The sequence below is a fragment of the Cetorhinus maximus genome, chromosome 8 (genome assembly GCF_964194155.1).
Source record: "Cetorhinus maximus chromosome 8, sCetMax3.hap1.1, whole genome shotgun sequence".
Taxonomy (NCBI): domain Eukaryota; kingdom Metazoa; phylum Chordata; class Chondrichthyes; order Lamniformes; family Cetorhinidae; genus Cetorhinus; species Cetorhinus maximus.
In genome coordinates this window covers 142,844,102-142,864,542 of record NC_135886.1, presented here as the reverse complement: position 1 = coordinate 142,864,542, position 20,441 = coordinate 142,844,102, and the positions used below count along the sequence as shown (strand labels likewise).

At 43.4% G+C, this 20,441-nt stretch overlaps 1 protein-coding gene across 1 annotated transcript in view; it reads left to right on the top strand.

The window, feature by feature from the left end:
• The first annotated feature begins 410 nt into the window (after positions 1–410).
• Positions 411–20,441, top strand: part of LOC144684015 (tripeptidyl-peptidase 2-like) — a 111,020-nt gene continuing 90,989 nt past the window's right edge. The window contains 7 exon segments of the mRNA XM_078547706.1: positions 411–456; positions 459–583; positions 8,867–8,995; positions 10,875–10,970; positions 11,439–11,543; positions 15,426–15,550; positions 20,026–20,189. Coding sequence (XP_078403832.1) covers positions 411–456; positions 459–583; positions 8,867–8,995; positions 10,875–10,970; positions 11,439–11,543; positions 15,426–15,550; positions 20,026–20,189 — 790 coding nt within the window.

Here is a 20,441-nt window from a genome sequence, read left to right as displayed (position 1 = left end):
CCCCTCCCCCTCCCCCTCCCCTCCCCCTCCCCCTCCCCTCCCCCTCCCCCTCCCCTCCCCATAGCCATCCCCTCCCCCTCCCCCCCCCTCCCCTCCCCCTCCCCTCCCCTCCCCCTCCCCTCCCCCTCCCCATAGCCATCCCCTCCCCCCTCCCCTCCCCCATAGCCATGCCCTCCCCCTCCCCTCCCCCTCCCCCATAGCCATGCCCTCCCCCTCCCCTCCCCTCCCCCTCCCCCTCCCCATAGCCATCCCCTCCCCCTCCCCTCCCCCTCCCCCTCCCCTCCCCCTCCCCCATAGCCATGCCCTCCCCCTCCCCCTCCCCTCCCCTCCCCCTCCCGGGTTGCTATGCGGCCGCGGAAGTGTCGTCAGGCGGCGGGTGTGGAGCCGGAGCCGGGACCGGGACCGGGACCATGTCGGGGGTGAAGGAGCGGAGCCCGGGCTCGGCCTTCCCGATCCAGCGCTGCTGCCCAAACAGGAGACCGGGGCCTCGGGCTTCGTCAGCCGGAGGCCGGAGAGTGACGGCCGCGGGGCCCTGATCGCGGTGCTGGACTCGGGGGTGGACCCGGGGGCGGCGGGACTGCAGGTACCGGGGGGGGGGGGGGGGCAGGGGACAGGGCACCGACACTGACCCCCCCCCAAACACCCGGCCCCACCCCCCCCCACTAACCCCCTCCCACACTGAACCCCCCCCTCCCCCCACTGACCCCCCCCCACTGATCACCCCCCCCCACTAACCCCCCCCACACTGATCACCCCCCCTCCCCCCCACTGAACCCCCCCCACTGACCCCCCCCCCCAAACACCCGGCCCCACCCCCCCCCACACTGATCACCCCCCCACACTGATCACCCCCCCTCCCCCCCACTGAACCCCCCCCACTGATCACCCCCCCCACTGATCCACTGATCACCCCCCCCACTGATCACCCCCCCACTGATCACCCCCCCCACTGATCACCCCCCCCACTGATCACCCCCCCCACTCATCACCCCCCCACTGATCACCCCGACCCCCCCCACTGATCACCCCCCCCCACTGATCACCCCCCCCCACTGATCACCCCCCCCACTCATCACCCCCCCCACTGATCACCCCCCCCCACTGATCACCCCCCCCACTTATCACCCCCCCCACTGATCACCCCCCCCACTGATCACCCCGACCCCCCCACTGATCACCCCCCCCACTGATCACCCCCCCCACTGATCACCCCGACCCCCCCCACTGATCACCCCCCCCCACTGATCACCCCCCCCCCACTGATCACCCCCCCCACTGATCACCCCAACCCCCCCACTGAACACTGCCCCCCACCTCCCCTGAGCACCAGAACACCAGAATCTACCTCGCTCTGCCTTCACCCTCCGTTCTAGGTTATACCACAAGAGGAAACATCCTCTCCACGTCCACCCTGTCTAAACCCCTCAGGATCTGATATGTTTCAATTAAATCACCTCTCACTCTTCTAAACTCCAGCGGATACTAGCCTAGGCTGTCCAATCTTTCCTCATAAAACAACCTGCCCATTTCTGTTATTAGTTTAGTCAACCTGCTCTGAACTGCTTCCAACACATTTATATCCTTCCTTAAATAAGGAGACCAATACTGTACACGGTATTCCAGATGTGGTCTCACCAGTGTCCTGCACATCTGAAGCATAACCTCCCTACTTTTAAGTTCAGTTCCCCTCACATTTAACAACAACATTCTCTTAGCTTTCCTAGTTACCTGCTGTACCTGCATATGTGATTCATGCACTAGGACACCCAGATCCCCCTGCATGTCGGAGCTCTGCAATCTTTCACCATGTAGATAATATGCTTCGTTTTTATTCTTCCTGCCAGGACAGCCAAAGTGCTTCATGACCCCAAAGCCTTTTGCAGCCAATGAAATCCTTTTGAATTGTAGTTACTGTTGTCATGTACGAAACACTGAAGCTAAGTTGTGAATAGTAAAAAGTTTCAATGATATTGGTTGAGCGATGGTCACCAGGGATAACTGCCATTGATTTTTTTACCTCCACCTGAGAGGGCAGACTTGCTTTGACGTCTCATCCGGAAGGCAGCATCTCACACAGTGCAGCACTCCCTCAGTACTGAGACTGTCAGCCTGGATTACGCGCTCAAGTGTCTGAAGTGAGACTTGAACCTGTGACTTTCTGACTTGGGCAAGAGTCTATCAGCTGAGTCAGGGCTCTCAGTGAGAGAGGTGTGCTTTTGGCATTTTAGTCTCACCACCAGGAAATATAATGACAAATTGACAAATTAGTTGCTTATAGGCTTCACAGGCCAGATTAGCAGAATTTGTGGTTTGCATATGGCACCTGAGTAATCATCAGCACACCCCAGTGTTAACCTCACCTATTCTATAACATCATGGAATGATATGGCAAAGAGGGAGGCCCTTCAGCCCATCTCATCTGTGCCTATGCTGATACGTAGTTGGAATTCAGGGAGCAGACTGGTTATTGTCTCTGACAGTCTACCATGAAGCTTGCCCAGGTAATTTGCACTCCCAACATGCTGGTACTTAATTCCCTGTAGATCACGAGTGCGTAGGACAGTTGACATGTTATCTACATTCTGGGGGATTCTGCAAGGCTCATGACAGTTCTTAACAAAAACAGAAACAGAAATACCTGGAAAAAACTCAGCAGGTCTGGCAGCATCGGCGGAGAAGAGCACAGTTGACATTTCGAGTCCTCATGACCCTTCAACAGGTGTTGAAGGGTCGTGAGGACTCAAAATGTCAACTGTGCTCGTCTCTGCTGATGCTGCCAGACCGGCTGAGTTTTTTCCAGGTATTTCTGTTTCTGTTTTTGTTTTGGATTTCCAGCATCGGCAGTTTTTTGTTTTTATTTTTTGTTTTTACCATGACAGTTCTTGTCTGACCATTGCTGTGCTTGGTCTTCAAAAAGAGTAAGATTTAAAATGTTATTTAGTTGTTTAGTTGCCAATCGGGGGTGGGGGAAGCAATGTTTGTTGAAATATTGTTTTTTTTTCAAAGGAGCAACTAAATAACGTGAATTTTTGTCTGATTTTTGTTATGACATTAAATAGTCGGGTATCAAAAAGTGTCACCATGAATGTTAGGGGAGTGATGGGTGATCTGGTGTTTAAAAAGGATTTAGTAGGTTCGATACAGAGGAACTATTCCTGCCGGGGGAAGCATGAACAAGGGGACATAAAATTGGAGCTTGGTCATTCAGGTAAGACATCAGGAAGTACATCTTTGCACACGAATTGATGGCAATTGGGAATTCTCTCTCCTCTGAAAGGCTGGGGGAATAACTGGAGCTGTCAAGACTGAGATCAATAGGCTATTGTTGGGTTAGGAAATCGAGGGATATGAAGCAAAGGCAGGTAAATAGAGTTGCAGTACAGAACATCCCTGATTTAATTTGAGTGGCAGTCATTGGCAGGCACATTAGGGCTGAATTGCCTCCTGTTCCAGCGCCCCTCTTTACTTATTTACCCAACAATGTGGTGAGAATTTTTGTGGAGAGTTCAGACACAGGTTTGTTGGAGGCTGGGTGTAGTCAGCAGCTCTTTGAAAAATTAAGCGTAAAGCATGTTGGGCCGATTGCTTCGTGATGCTAATTCATGCACAGGCTTGGCCAGGCACCACTGAACACCAAACAGCAGCCGTGCCTGTGAGCTGGAGAGAGAGAATCCTGGTACTGACCCGAGCAGGTGAGTTGACCAAAAACGATTTGGTCCATTTATTTTCCTTGCCTCGCTGTGCCTGATCGGCAATCTCTGACGAGCTGTGAAAGCACACAAACAGAATCCAACCTAAAACCATGCGAGGTTAACTGGCATCTCCCCAGCTCCTCATGGGTGATTTATCTGCAGTTACCTTCTCCAAAGTTTACAGTATTGCTTTAAAAGCTGCTGGTAAAATTGTCTCTGTCACACCAGAGTCAATTGAAAAGGGGTTTAAAGTGGAGGAGGGGACTGCCAAGGATGGTGCCAGGTACTGATTGCGTGTGCATTGATCACACTGATGGAGGACCTAATAAAACATGACGTTATTTCACTGACGCCTTTGGTCTTTTTATACCTGGGCTAAAAGGATTAAATTATAAAGAGAAATTGCATCCGCTAAATACAGAAGAGTAAGGGTGATCAAAGGAGGTGTTTAAGACGGTTAATTGAGTTGATAGAGTAGATGGAGAAAACCTTCCCTGTGGCGGGAGTGGCAAAACAAGAGGGCGTAACGTGAAATTAGAGGTCGACCATTCAGGGCGATGTCGGGTAACTTTTGAATGTTCCGAGTTCATAAAAGTTGCTAAATAAATGCAAATCTTTCTTTGTTCTGTTCTGCGCTAGTTTCTCTCGTTTGTTAGCTCTCGCAAACATCCCATAGGTTTGCAGGCTGGTGCTTATAATTATTCCGTCTCTTCAGCGGACGGAGTGTCGATAATAAACTGTTTGCTGCCAGGAAAGTTTTTCACCTGGCTGAGCCTGAAACATATTCTGTTGGATTGTTTCTAGGCGTAGGACTAGATAAATACTTGAAAAGAAACCATTTGCAGAGCTACAGGGATAAAGCAGGGGAGTGGGATTAATTGATTAGCTCTTTCAAAGAGCCAGCTATAGACACGATGGGCAGAATGGCCTCCTTCTGCGTTGTATGATTCTGTGACACTCTTAATGCTTGTCACAACAGCAAATAGATCCAGATTGCTAACCTAGACACAGGAGCGGTGTCAGAAAACTGGAGAATTGTGAATGTTGCACCCTTGTTCAAAAAGGGGTGCAAGGATAAAGCCGGCAACTACAGACCAGTCAGCTTGACCTCAGTGGTAGGGAAACTTATGGAAACTGTAGTACGGGATAAACTCAATAATCACTTAGACAAGTGCAGGATAAATAAGGAAAGTCAGCATGGATTCATTAAGGGAAAGTCATGTTTAATTAACTTGCTGGAGTTTTTTGAGGTGGTAACTGAGAAGGTTGATAAAGGAAACGCTGTTGAGGTGGTGTATATATGGATTTTCAAAAGGCGTTTGATACAGTGCCACACAACAGACTTGTGGGAAAAATTCTAGGTCATGGCATAAAAGGGAAAGTAGGCACTTGGTAAGAAATTGGCTGAGTGACAGGAAACAGAGAGCAGTGATAAATGATTGTTTTTCAGATTGGAGGAAGGTTTGTCGTGGAGTTCCCCAGGGATCAGTGTTGGGACCCGTGCTCTTCCTCATGTATATTAATGACCTGTGGTGTTAAGGGCATGATTTCAAAATTTGCAGATGATATAGAGATTGAAAATGTTGTCAACTGTGATGGGGATAGTCTTGAACTTCAGAAGGATATAGACATGTTGATGGATTGGGCAGACAAGTGGCAGATGAAGTCCAGTGCAGAGAAGTGTAAGGTGATTCATTTTGACAGGAAAAATATGGTGAGACAGTATAAAATAAAGGGAGATCCTCTAAACGTAGTGCAGGAACAGAGGGACCTCGGTGTACATGTTTGTGGGAGCTTGCTGTGTGCAAATTGGCTGCTGCTTTTCCTACATAATAATAATGACTACACTTCAAGGAGTATGTGATTAGCTGGAAAGCACTTTTGGACATCCTGAGGTTGTGAAAGGTGCTGTAAAAATGCATATCTTTCTTATCTTTTACTGGAACAAACTTGATTAGTTTCCGTTTACAGTGCTTCTTTTCACAAAGTCATGCCCCTTCCACTTGAAACTAACAACTCATCTCAAGACAGTATTCTTTGATTTTTTGAACTCTTTCCTGCCAACTGCCCCCCCATCCCTCCCCACTCCAACACACACACGCAAAATAATTGTTTCCAAAAGTTTGTTTTCATTGATTTGTGGGATATGAGCATCATTCCCCCCCCCACCACCCACCATCTTTAATTGCCCTTGAGAAGGTGGAGTGAGCCAGGTGGTGTGCAATCCTTTTCGGTGTAGGTACACCCACAGTGCTGTTCGGAAGAGAGCTCCAAGATTTTGACCCACCGGCACTGAAGGAACAATGACATAGCTCCAAGTCAGGATGGTGGGGTTTGGAGGGGACCTTGCAGCAGTGTTCCCATGCATCTACTGCCCAAGTGAGTTACTTGCCACACAATTCCCAGCCTCTGACCTGCTCTTGTAGCCACAGCATTTATATGGCTGGTCCGATTCAGTTTCTGGTCAATGGTAACCCCCCCCAGGGTGTTTTGGTGAGGGATTCAATGATGGTAATGGCATTTAATGTCAAGGGAAGATGGCTAAGTTCTCTCTTGTCAAAGAGGGTCATTACCTGGCACTTGTGTGGCACAAATGTCACTTGCCACTTATCAGCCCAAGCCTGATGTGGCTGCATGCAGGAGTTGTGAATGGTGAACATTGTGCAATCATCAGTGAACATCCCCACTTCTAAGGGACTCCTGTAGCAATGTCCTGGGGTTGTGATAATTGACTTCTAATAACTGCAAGCATCTTTCTATGTGCGAGGTATGACTCTAACCAGTGGAGACTTCAATTTTGCCAGAGCTGCTTGATGCTACACTGGTCTGTTGCTTTAATGTCAAAGACAGTCACTCTGATCTGCAGCTTGCATAGATAGTTTCACTTTCAATTCATGATATTTGGACCATTCACATAACCTTTTTTGATTAGAAGCAAAGATTGAGCTGCGCTTCCGTCACCATTGAGGTTAATAAATATTTTGGAGTGTTGCCAGTTTATGGTTTATTTTTCGAAAGGAAGTAGAGACTGTAGATATAAAAACTTAGCAGAAGTGTTTCTGGTTCATTCATTGACGCTTATATTTCCAAGGTGATGAGTTGAAGCCACATTATAAGACTGGAATGCATAATCTATACCGATACTTCAATGTTACCCTGTACCTGCAATGTTAAATAGCATTGATCTTTTCCAAAAATAACTTCTTGCACATAAAACCTTTCGGTCTTTCTGAGAGTTGTATAAATGTTTGCTTGTTTTCTTCCAGTGGGTGATAATGGGGTGGGTTGAATCCAGGATGAATTAGTTTGATATGGTCTGCAGGAAAAAAATTTTAATATATAATTGCTTACAAGAATAATTTGTAACATGTCATCTCCAAAATTGTCAATTGTCATACATACAAACATATGAATTAGGAGCAGGAGTAGGCCACTCAGCCCCTCGAGCTTGCTCTACCATTCAATAAGATCATGGCTGATCTGAATGGCACCGCAACCCAACATTCCTGCCTACCCCTGATAACCTTTTGCCCTCTTGTTAATCAAGGATCTATCTAGCTCTGCCTTGAAAACATTCAAAGATTCTGTTCCAAAGATTCACAACCCTCTTGAGAGAAAAAAAAATTCTCATCTGTCTTAAATGGGCGACCCCTTATTTTTAAACAGTGACCCCTAGTTCTAAAATCCCCCACAAGAGGAAACGTCCTCTCCATATCCACCCTGTCAAGACTCCTCAGGATCTTAAAGGTTTCAATCAAGTCGCCTCTTACTCTTCTAAACTCCAGTGGATACAAGCCTAACCTGTTCAACCTTTCCTCATAAGACAACCTGGCCATTCCTGGTATCAGTCTAGTAAACCTTCTCTGAGTTGCTAATGCATTTACATCTTTCCTTAAATAAGGAGACTAAGACAATACACAATACTCCAGATGTGGACTCACCAGTGCCTTGTACAACTGAAGCATAACCTCCCTACTTTTGAGTTCAATTCCCCTCACAGTAAATGATGATGTTCTATTAGCTTTCCGAATTACTTGCTGTACCTGCACACTAACCTTTTGTGATTCATGCGCTGGGGCACGCAGATCCCTCTGAATCTCAGAGCTCTATAATCTCTCACCATTTAGATATTAAGCTTCTATTTTATTCTTCCTGCCAAAATGGACAATTTCACATTTGCCCACATTATTCTCGAGTGATTGTAAAAAAAAAAATCCATTTGGGATCTGTACCAGTTTTAACTCTGATCTGTCTCCTTATTGATATTATACTCAGTGTGTTTGACTTCAGTTTACTTGCAATTTATTAGGAAGCTCTGATTCTATTTGTTACAACACAAAGTAATTAATCATTGAGTATTCAGGGAGTAGGATAATATATGACCAAAAGATGAAGCAGCATTCCTACAACAAAATGATAGAATTACTCCATGAATAAGGTTTTTAAGATTCTGTTATTTTCAAGTCTCAAAGATTACAGTTTTATGTGGAATGGTTTTTGGGTAGACATGTTCAGAACATTAGAAATCTTGTGGAAATTCTTCACACACAGGATTGAGGATTGAAGCACTCTGTTGCAAGCAGCAATTGATGCTTGGTTAATTCTTGGTTTTAAATCTGAGACTAATAGATTTATGTTAGTCAAAGGTATTTTGGGGCAAAGGCTGGTTTATGATGTTAGTTCCCAGAACAACCATGATCTCAATGAATGACAGAACAGACTTGAGGGTCTAAATGGCCTCCTCCTGTCTAATATTCCTATGTATTTCAGCTTTCTGAACACTCTTTTGTTGTAAAACAGCATAACCTCTGAGTCACTGTGATCAACAGCACAGAAGACCAGCTATCATTTATACAATGTCTAATTCTTGCAATTCAAAGTTATCTTGGATGCTTAAAAGAAGTGAATCATGTAATATGAAGAACATATTAGAGGGAGCAGTACTGTTATATAAATGAATGACCAAATCATTTGAATAAAACAAGCCCATTTCAAATTAGTAAGAGATATATTGTGTTATAAACAATATTAATCTTTCAGTGTTCACAGCATTTCTGTTTGAATATGTGTAACTATCAGAAATGAGCATATTCACATCTGGTCTCCCAGATGTTGAGAGCATGGAACACAAATGAACTGTCTGATTTGCTGATTACCTCTTATGTACTGTTCAGATAACAACAGATGGAAAGCCAAAGATTGTTGACCTCATTGATGTCTCAGGAAGTGGAGATGTGGACACTTCCATTGTGCTGGAAGCTAAGGATGGCATTCTAGTTGGCCTCTCAGGAAGAACTCTGAAGGTAACCCCTAGGTCACTTCTGTACGGTTAACTTAAGCACAAAATTGTTCAACACTTCATCTTGTTTCAGCAATGAGAGTGCACTTGCCAATGGAACACTAATACAATGCTGGAAATATTTTACGTAGTATGGTTTAGAATTACATTGAGTGTACAGCACAGACTCAGGCCGTTCAGCTCAACCGGGCTATGCTGATGTTTCTGCTCAACACGATTGTTCTCCTGCCTCTCTTCATCTAACCCCATCAACATATTCTTCTACTCCTTTCTCATGTTTATCTAGCTTCCCATTGATGCATCTTTGCTATTTGCCTCAACCACTCCATGTGTTAGCATTTCTATGTTCTAACCACTCCCTGGGTAAAGAAGTTTTTCCTGAATTCTCCTATTGGATTCATTAGTGACTATCTTTTATTTATGGCCTCTAGTTTTGGTCTCCCCCTGCAAATGGAAACATCATCGCTACATCAACCTTATCAAACCCTATCATAATTTTAAACCCCTCTATCAGGTCACTCCTCAGCCTTCCCCTTTTGTTCTCGGAAATATTTTTTTAAAGTTATGATGCATGGGTTAAAATGATTAATTGTAAGAACTGATGATTTAACTGTAGTTGGTTGCAGTGGGAAGATATGCCTACATATAGTTGTGACTTATGTATGAAGCTTCTCAAAGCAGTCATCACTTATCCCCTTGACTCAATCAAGTAGGAACCACCACTGTGGGGAGCGTGGGTTTGAGATTGCTGATGTTTTCTGATGTGTTGTCAATTTAACCCATGTAACAAGCTAATGAACTGACTTTGATTGTGGTGGTCTTAGCAGTGTTCTGTAGATAATGACAGTTAGGATTTAGCTATATGTCATAAATTATGCACATGACATGTTCAATTTGGCTGTTGTGGTAATTTTCATAATCCAGCTCACATTAATAAAGACCCAGCTACAGTTCAGACATCACCATTAATACCATGCAGTGACGCATATTCCATCCTTACTGTTTGGAGATAGTTTTCACAAATAGAATTTTCTGATGTCAGCATTTGATGTCTTGCAGCTTGGGATTCAAAAGCCCAGTTGTCAAAGTTGTCATGGGAATGGTTGACAAAAATGAAACGAATACTTATTTTTTTCTAAATGCTTCATTAATGCTGCAGATGGATTTTTCTCATTTCATACTTTACAAGTCTTGTGCGTTTGGTGCGGGACTGAGACACCTGCTGACCCTACTCATGTAACAGGAAAAAGAACATTGTTAGTCAGGGAGGTGGTGGCGTAATGGTAGTGTCACTGCACTAATAATCCAGAAGCCCAGGCAAATGCTCTGGGGGCAGGGGTTCAAATCCCACCACGGTAGCTGGCGGAATTTAAATTCAATTAATAAGAATAACCTGAAACGTAAAGCTAGACTCAATGACGTGACCATGAAACTATCATCGATTGTCATAAAAACACATCTGGTTCACTCATGCCCTTTACCTGGCCTGGCCTACATGCCAGACCCACAGCAATGTGGTTGACTTCTTAAGTGCCCTCTGAAATGGCTCAGCGAGCCACTCAGTTCTGGGTCAATTAGGGATGGGCAACAAATGCTGGCCTTGCCAGTGAGTGAGGCCCACATCCCATGAAAGAATAGTTATTCAGCATTGGAAGGGCTAGTTAAAATGCACAACCTTAAGCAGATTTGTTGGTTGCTTCCCAACCTGTGTGTGGATTAACTGGGAAGTTGTTGATGGAGGGAGTGAGGTCCTATCCTTGATATCAATAAGTATGGAGATATTGTACCATTTATTCAGTGTACAGCCTACTGAGGACATAAGCTCAGAGAATGCTGTGTGTGATATACTCTCTGTACTGTGTATTGTTTGTGTTTTGACCTAGGTACCAGCAGATTGGATTAACCCTTCTTTGAGATACCACATTGGTATAAAAAATGTCTTTGAACTCTACCCCACAGCCCTCAAGGAGAGAATTCAGGTGAGGCCCTGATAAGAGAAGATCGAATTTGCAATGTGCATGTGTGTATGTTTACATGCGTGCGTGTTTGCGCACATCTCTGCGCATGTGAGCAAACATGTGTGTGTGTACATGCGTGTATGTCAAGTTGCTGCTGTCTATGTAGGTGCACATCAGATTACTCCATTAAGACAGCTATTTTACACTCCTTTCCTTATGCATTTGGTCAGTGCAGTATTTAGTATTATAAGCATTCCTAGTGAATGCTGGCAATTTATAAAAATAAATTTTGCTAGAGCATTATTTGGAATAGACTCGTCCCTACCAATGAATAAGCATTGCATTTTAGATCTAAAGAACTGTAGAAGTTTACAGCATAGGAGGAGGCGATTCACCTAATGTGCTGGCCCTAATTCTTCATTTTCTTCAAGATCCATTTTTTTTTCCAGTCTGTCCTAATTTTGTGTGTTTGCGCATCTTTATAAACAGCAAGAGAGACGGGAGAAGCAGTGGGACCCTTCACACCGTGCTGCTGTGGCAGAAGCCCATCGAAGATTGAATGAGTTCAACAAAAACAGCACAAACCTAACTCAGGTACCAAGTCCTAGTGTAATCATAAGAAATGGGGGCAGGAGAAAGGCCATTTGGCTCATCAAGCCTTGGAGGGAAAAGGTGTGGAACCAGATTTGTGCAGGCTCACTTGGGGCTGGCCGTTGGGATTGTATGTAAAAATGAGTGACGCATGATCCAGCTCATCCACCATTCATCCTCAGTTTGGTATCGTGCTGGGGACATGCAGGGAGTAAAATAAGCACTGAAATATTTTTAAAACTAATTGACAAAAGAACCAGAGGGAAGATGAGGAACATTTTTTTTTAATGCAGAAAGTTGTTGTGATCTGGAATGTGCTGCTTTAAAAGGCAGTGGAAAAAGATCCAATCATAATTTTCAAAGGGGAATTGATTAGTTGAAGGGGAAAAAACTTACAGGACTGTGGCGAAAGAGCAGGAGAGTGGAACTAATTGGATATCTCTTTCAAAGATGCCTGATAAGCCGAATGCTCTCCTTCTGTTCTGTAAGATTCCATGTTTCTAGGCGCAGAAGGGATTTTTCCAAGTTTGGTTGAGATTTTGGGTGTTTAACACCATGATCAGGCGCAAAAAAACCCTTTTATTTTCCCCAACACCTTTTGTTTCCTCCTCGGGTTGAATGATGTGGCAGTGAAGAGATATTGTCGGGAATGATAATTCAATGGTGTGTAATTAAATAGTTTTTACTCCCCATTGTTGTCTGGACTCTATGGGGGATCTTGCCTCCATATGAAATATTTACTGGTGTTATTGTGGTGTGTTGAAGAGATAACATAGATGGGAGTCAGTTGCTACTACTTATGTGTACAAACTGCAGATATGCTGTATACCAGAATCAAGGGTGTTTATGTGCCACAGATTTTACAAAGGCTGTTTCTTTCACTGTGTTGCTCCCCGCACAGACACCTTGTACTTTTAAGTTTCATAATTTGCAAGAGCAATCTAACAGGGCTGTCACCCTGAGAGATTAGCAGCATTTAAACAGTTGGTCTCTTTTACATGACTAGCTTTGAGGGTCATGGGTATGCTTAGACATCTATACTCATGCATATGGAGGGTGTTAACAGGATCCAAGCTGGTGAAGTCAAAACCAAGACACAGAGCTTTTCTTTACTGAGATAGTTTATTGACTTTGTTCAGTCCCAAAGCTGCTCTCACACTCCCAGTGTCCCAGCAGTCCCCTGTTTATATGCTCTTTTTGAGAACAAATAAAATACACTAACAAATAACAAGTAAACCCCTTAACCAATTAAAAGCCCCTTAAAGGGATGTCCCCAGTTTATATGTGCTCAAAGTACTTAATTAAACAATGCCCTTCACCTGTGTATCTTAGCAATATGATTAGCATACTATCAACAGAGGGGCTGTCTGAACTAAAAAGCAGGCTTTAAATTCGGCTTACTTTGCTTGGAGTCGCATGTGCACGAACACACACGTTTTGTTACTGGTGCCCAGCCTACTAACTGGCAACGGTTAGACTTGTGGCAGCAACAAGATTATTGAAGCCTTGTTTATACTGTCGCTCTTGTACAGGCTTTAATACAAACTGCTCAGATAACCATGTATAGGATGTATATTTATCTCTGAGATTGGTGAATTCCTGTTACATCAATTTAATGCCTGATCCATACCAAAATCGACATGAGCTCAGGACCAATTTGTAAGTATAACTGCAGAATTAAATTGTGCTTCATAAATCAGCTGAACATTTAATCAGAACGTAGTTTGACATTTCAGCGATGAAAAATAATTGCAAATTGGTCATTGAGACATGGGTTCTCAGAATTTCAGACATGTTTTGAGGTTGAACCTGACCAGTCCCAGAGTCCTTGGTTTATATTGTACATATTGTTTTTGTCTTGCTGTACTGACCTAGGTTTTTGATTTATAAGTGAACATTTTTTGTAAACTGGAATGTCAGCCTAGATTATGCGCTCAAGTCTCCAGAACGGGACTTGACCCAGCAACATTCTGACCCTCTGAGCGACCGCTGACTTCTTTCTGATGCCTAATTTTCCTTCTCAAGAGGGTGAATTCTATATACCCAAACAACTTCTTAACTTCCTTTGTTATAAATGACCTATCACTCCTAAATCTTTGTTTATTAGCCATACTTTATAGATTTTATACCAGTCGAAATTCGCCATACATTTTTCTACATTAAATGGATTTTGCTAGTGATCTGTTTAAGAATTAGGCCTTCGTAATTCCTTAGTTTGCCAAAACACTGTTAATCCTCTAACTCAATGAGGCAAAATCTGTAAGTGGACATCCGTGACCTGGTGTTGTACAGATCACTTGGTGGCACTTGACAGGCAATTTTTACTCTGAATTCCCCGGGACCAGGCATTGTTGCTTCCCCGCAATGATATTGGGTGCTGTTAGCTGATCAGAAGGAAACCCTGACACAAATATAAGAACCGAGAAAACCAGACAAAAGTGCTTCTTGCAGTACAAGAATGGACAGCCTCTGTTAGCCACTACTATGATTATTAACATGATGAATATACTGTTGTCTAGTGCATTTTGTAACAGTGGATGTAATTCTAGCAGATTCTAGAATCTAACAGTGCAAAGGAGGCTGATTGGTCTATAGTGCCAAGCCAGCTCTTGGAAGCAGCTATCCAATTTGTTCTGTAATTTTTTTCCCCATTCAAGTTTTTATACAGTTCTCCACTAAACTGAGATTGAATCTACCTCCACCACCCTTTCAGGCAATGAAGCCCAGATCACACCAGTTTGCTGTGTCAAAAAAAAAATCCTCAACTGCCCTCTGGTTCTTTTGCCAACTATCTTAAATTTGTGCCCTCTGGTTACTGACCCACCCACCAGTGTATAGACTGTTTTCCTCTTATTTACTCCCTGAAAACACCTCATAATTTTGAACACCTCCATGAAATCACCCCCTAACTTTTTCTACTTTAGGGAGAACAATCCTAGCTTCTCCACTCTTGCCACGTGACTGAAGTCCCTTGTTCCTTGCAGAATCACAGAATTGTTACAGTGTAGGAGGTCATTCAGCCCATCATGTCTGCACCAGCCCTAAGAATGAGCATTATGACTCAGTGCCATTCTCCTGCTTTTTCCCCATAACCCTGCACATTGTTTCTATTTAAATAATCATCTAATGCCCTCTTGAATGCCTTGATTGAACCTGCCTCCAACACACTCCCAGGCAGTGCATTCCAGACCCGAACCACTCGCAGTGTGAATAAGTTTTTTCTCACATCGCATTTGCTTCTTTTGCAAATCACTTTAAACCTGCCCTCCCATTCTCGATCCTTCTATGAGTGGGAGCAGTTTCTCCTTATCTACTCTATCCAGTCCCCTCATGATTTTGAACACCTCTATCAAATCTCCTCTTAGCCTGCTTCTCTCCAAAGAGAACAGTGCCAACTTCTCCAATCTATCTTCATAACTGAAGTTTCTCATCCCTTTTTGTAACCCTCTTCTGCACTCCCTCCAATGTGTTCACATCATTCCTAAAGTGTGGTGCCCAGAACTGTACACAATACTCCAGCTGAGGTCTAACTAGTATCCTATACAGGTTCAGCATAACCTCCTTGCTCTTGTACTCTATGCCCCTATTAATAAAACCTAGGATACTGTATGCTTTATTAACTGCTCTCTCCACCTGTCCTGCCGCCTTTAATGGCTTATGCACATATATACCCTGGTCCCTCTGCTCCTGCACACCCTTTCGAGTTGTGCCCCTTATTTTTTATTGTGTCTCCATGTTCTTTCTACCAAAATGAATCACCTCACACTTCTCTGCACTTGTCACCTCTCTGCCCACTCCACCAACTATATCCTGATGTCATTCTGGGGAGATCTCTCAGTCTTTTAAGATGTTAACATGTTGTCTTGCAATTGAACTCTCCAACAGGAAGAGAAGTTGGTCCTGGAAGACCTTCAGTGCCAAGTTGATCAGTTGGATGTGCTGGAGAAGAAGTACTGTGACCATGGGCCCATATATGATTGCTTGGTTTGGCACGATGGAGAAAGTTGGAGGTGAATTAATTGTGAACACTTGTTGTGTCCGTTCTTCAGACTTTGATGTAATGCACAATGAATTTTACTTGAGACATTTCCAAGAGACACAATCAAGCTCTTAAGACCAATTGACATTTCCTAAAAGTGAATCTGCATCATTTAAAAAAATGTTGATCGATTATTTATTTTGAGCAATGACATAGAAGACAAATTCTTTATTTACCTATCAAAATCCAGTTGCAACATGCATCTGATGATGATTACAAGAAAGTAGAGAAATTTATTTGGGAGCAAAGCAAGCTTTGTTGCTTGCAATGATTGGTAATCTTTGCAGAAATCCTGCTGAAACTTCTGAAAGGAGAATGAAACTGTGAGAAAATTTTGTGACTGAATTGTTAGATCTTTCCTCCTGCCCATATATACTTACCCTATCCTTGACTTTTTCTGCTTGTGAACTACCCCCCATATTTACTTTAACATACTTGAATTAAACATTTGGATGTTGGCTGCAGGGCCTAGCCATTCAATCCTGGCTGCCAGCTATGCCAGATTCCCACAGCTCAGGCATAGAAAAACACTAGTACATTGGCTAATCTAAACTCCAAGTGCCTATTCCTGCTGCTAGTATGTGCTCAGCATCAACAGGTCATGTGAGCAGAGGTTAGTTTTAACATCATGCCTTTGAGCTTCGGAAACGCAGTGAAAGGTGGCAAGCTGGAAAAGAGGACAGGTCTCTCGTGGTAAGTTTTAAATTAAAAAAAGTGAACCTGAAAGTGAAAGCTGAAAGCACAGCTGCCAATGGTGGGGAAAAGGAAACTGGGGATGCACAAAAGGCCAGAATTGAAGGATCATAGAGATCTCTGAGATCTGTGGGCTGGTTCCAGAGTAGGGAGGGGGCAAGGTTACAGAGTAGGGAGGACCAAAGGCACAGAGGGATTTGAGCACAAGGATTAGAATTTCGAATTTGAGGCATTGCGGGGACTGCTAGTCCGATCAATTAGTTTACATTTGGCTACATTTATTTATGAAAGGCAGAATGATAGCTATAGCATTGGGACCTTTGCGGAGTTATTTAGAAAGGATCTAAAATTACTCATATACTGTATCCCAAAATATTATTAATTGTTATAAATCTCTATTTGTATTTGGATGGATCAGTGTGAATTGTTTCCATTGTCTCCCTAGGGCGCCTGCTTCATAAATTGACCACTCGTTCACTGGTTAGTTTTAAATTCCCTTCAAGCACAGACTGTGTCCTCTGGTTCTCCGGACAAGGTGAAACAGTTGTTGTGGTTAACATTATCCAGTCCTGAAAAAAGACACTTGTTGCCAAAGCTTTTCATCTTGCACTCATCAGGACAATTCACAAGAATACCAAATGTAAAGGGAACAACAATTTATACTGCATGAGAAGATCGCATGATTGCTCAATGTGCAAGATTGATGCTGAAATAGGATGCATCAAAGCCACCCTGAGAGATAATGGCTACCCTGATCAGATCATTGCTCGCTGTATGTTGCACTAACTCATTAATGGGCCTAAAGTTGCTATCTTAGGTCGAAAAGTGTCCAGTTTATTTCCGATTACCCTAAAAGGGTAAGGTATCTCAAACAATTTGAGCAACAGGGTGAAGCTAGCCATTTCACGTTGCTACTGTGCAGTAGCAGCACAGGTTGTATTTTCCACTAATAGGATACTGCCCTCAAGCCAAAAAGACGTTCAGCCTATCATAAATGGGAAATAGAGTACATGAATTTCAGTGTCGGTGTGATGCTAGGTACATAGTCCCTACGTATCAAAGAATGGCGGATTGTATCAAACTGCATGTCCCTTTAGCTGTTCGTAACAGGCAAGGTACTGACCATACCCAACCAGTCTGTGCTTGCAAAACACACAATATAGTGTCCAACATTAGATGCGATTCCACGATTGGACAACATTTGCTAAACAATCCTGAGTGTGCTAAGAATTACACTGACAACCAATTTAAGATTATCACTTGGGCTCACAGTGTGGCTCACTTACATGTGCTAGAAGCTACATATATTAATACACAGGGTCCTGCCCTTTGCAAACAGAAAGAACATGTGTACACATTGTGACAGCCATTCTCTGGTTCATTCCCCAGGGCAATGTCTTGACCAATCAGAGTCAACCTGTCTGGTTTGATTTTAAACAAAGCTTGGCAGTTAACTGTCATCTTCAGTTAACTAGTACATTTTCCATAGTAACACCTCTGCCAATCAGAGTCTATTTGCCAACCAATCAGCACTCCGTTCTCATGCAGTATAAATTGTTGTTCCCCTTACATTTGGTATTCTTGCGCATTGTCCTGATGAGTGCAAGACGAAAAGTTTCAACATGTCTTTTTTCAGCAATACTCAATTTCTGTACTACCAAAGGACTATTGCCCAGTCCCTTTAGAATCCTTAAGAAAACAATCATATCACCTCTCGACCGCTTTTCCAGTGAGAACGTACCCAATTTACATTGTTGCTCCTCGTAATGCAATCCCTCTGTAGAAACAGAAGGAAACCATTCAGTCCCTTGAGCATGTTCCGCCATTCAGTTAGATAATGGATGATCTGTATCTTATCTATTGCGTTGGTTTAGTATCTGTGAGTACTCTTGCCTAACAAAAACCTATTAATCTCAGTTTTGAAATTTTCAGAGAACCACAGCCTCAACAGTTATTTGCGGAAGAGAGATGAAGTACTTCATTCCTGAATGCACTAATTCTAATTTTAAGGTTATTTCCCATTGACCTGGACTCCCCTGCCAGAGCAAATAGGGTTGATAGAGAGAAACTATCAACCCCTTTGCTCATCTTAAACAGTTCAATTAGATCATTCCTTAACCTATTATACTCAAAGGAAATATAAGCTTAGCCTATGCAACCTGTTCTCATAATTTAACCCTTTTCACTCAGGATGGTCTCTTCAATACCTACAATATATTTTTTGTAATGTGGTGGCCAGGACCATATGCAGTATCTTACCAGTGATTCATTAACTTCACTATTTCAGCACAACATTCACCTTTTAATACATCCCAATGTTTTTCCATACATGTGATTTTCTTTCTGGACTCTTTTTGTCCCCAAGTGGAGCCTCTTGCATTTTTCTGCATTAAATTTCATTTGCCACCTGTCTGCTCAATTCCCAAGTAAATTTAATTCCTCCTGTAGCTTATCCTATTCAGCTTTGGAGTGTACTATCGTTATTAGCTTTGTATCATCTGCAAATTGAGCCACTCTGTTTGTGACTCATAGCTCCTGGTCATTTATAAAGATATTAAACAAAAGCGGTCCCAAAACAATGCAAACCCATCATCGCAGTGGATTCATGCTCCACGAGATTAACATTGGCGCAGAGTCAAAATGAATTTATTCCAAACCTAACCTTGATATTCAAAACCTGAGAGGGATATGCAGAAATTTGCTAGAATGATACTAGGGATAAGGGACTTCAGAGACGTGGGGAGATTGGAGAAGCTGGGGTTGATCTCCTTAGTGTAGAGTGTGTGAACCGGAGATTTAATAGAGGTGTTCAAAATCATGAAGGATTTTGATAGGGTGAATAAGGTGAAACGTTTTCCATTGAAAGGAGGATCGATAACCAGAGGCACGGATTGAAGGTAAATTGAGAAAAGAATCAGAAGAGAGACGGGAATCTCTTTTAGGCAGCATTTTGTTATGATCTGGAACGTAAGAAACAGGAGTAGGCCCCACATCCCATCTGCCATCAAATACGATCGTGACTGATCTTGGGCTTCGACTCCATTTTCCCGCCCACTCCCCGTGTCCCTTAATTCCCCGAGAGACCAAAAATCTGCCTATCCCAGCCTTTATCGTATTCAACGGTGGAGCATCCACAACCCTCTGGGACAGGGAATTCCAAAGGTTCACAGCCCTTAGAGTGAAGTAATTTCCCTGAAGTGATCGGCGTCTTCTCCTGAGACTGTGCCCCCATGTTTTAGACACCCTGACCAGGGGAAATAATCTCTCAGCATCGGCCCTATCGGGGGCCTTCAGAGTGAAATGGGATGGAATGCCATGTCTGAAAAGGTGGTGGAAGCAGATTTCAAAAGGAATTAAATGAATATTTAAAAATGAAAAATTTGTCGGGATATGGGGAAAGAACCGGGGAGTGGGTCTAATGGATAGCTCTTTCAACGATCCAGCACAGCCACAATGTGCTGGATAGCCTCTTTTTGTGCTCTGTGATTCTGTGCACTGATTCTTAAGGGGAGCAGTGTGAGGCTCCAAGAGCTGAGTCTCACTCTGCTTCATTCTGGCCCCAGTTCAGGTCCTGACTCCAGATTCCAGCTGCGTTTAACTGTAACAACAGCTTTAGTGAAAAAGCATAATCGCCAACAGAAATGCTGCAATTACAGCACAGGATCAGTCTTTGACTCTTTGAGCGCCCCTTGGGCATCTGCTTGGAGTTTATCCTTTACATGCCCCTCATTTATTTTCTCTCTGGCTTTGTAGAGCTTGTGTTGACACCAGTGAATGTGGAGACCTGAGCAGCTGCAGTGTGCTGAGGAACTACAAAGAAGACCATGAGTATGCACAGCTGGGCAAGTCTGAAATGCTGAATTACTCCATCAATGTGTATGATGATGGGAACACTCTTTGCATTGTCACCAATGCAGGTGAGTGTACAAGTGGAAGGAATATGCGTGTTGTCTGTCTTTCTTTAAAAAAGAGAGTATTGAAATAAACTGAAGCTGTGTTTCTAACATGGAGAAAATAAGTTACAAGTACCTTGAGTAAAGTTTAAGGAGAACCAGAGGGAGATGAAGATTCTTTTTTCAACATACTGAGCTGTGATCTGGAATGCACTGCCTAAAAGGGTGATGGAAGCTGATTCGATAGTAATTTTCAGAAAGAAATTCAATAGAGTT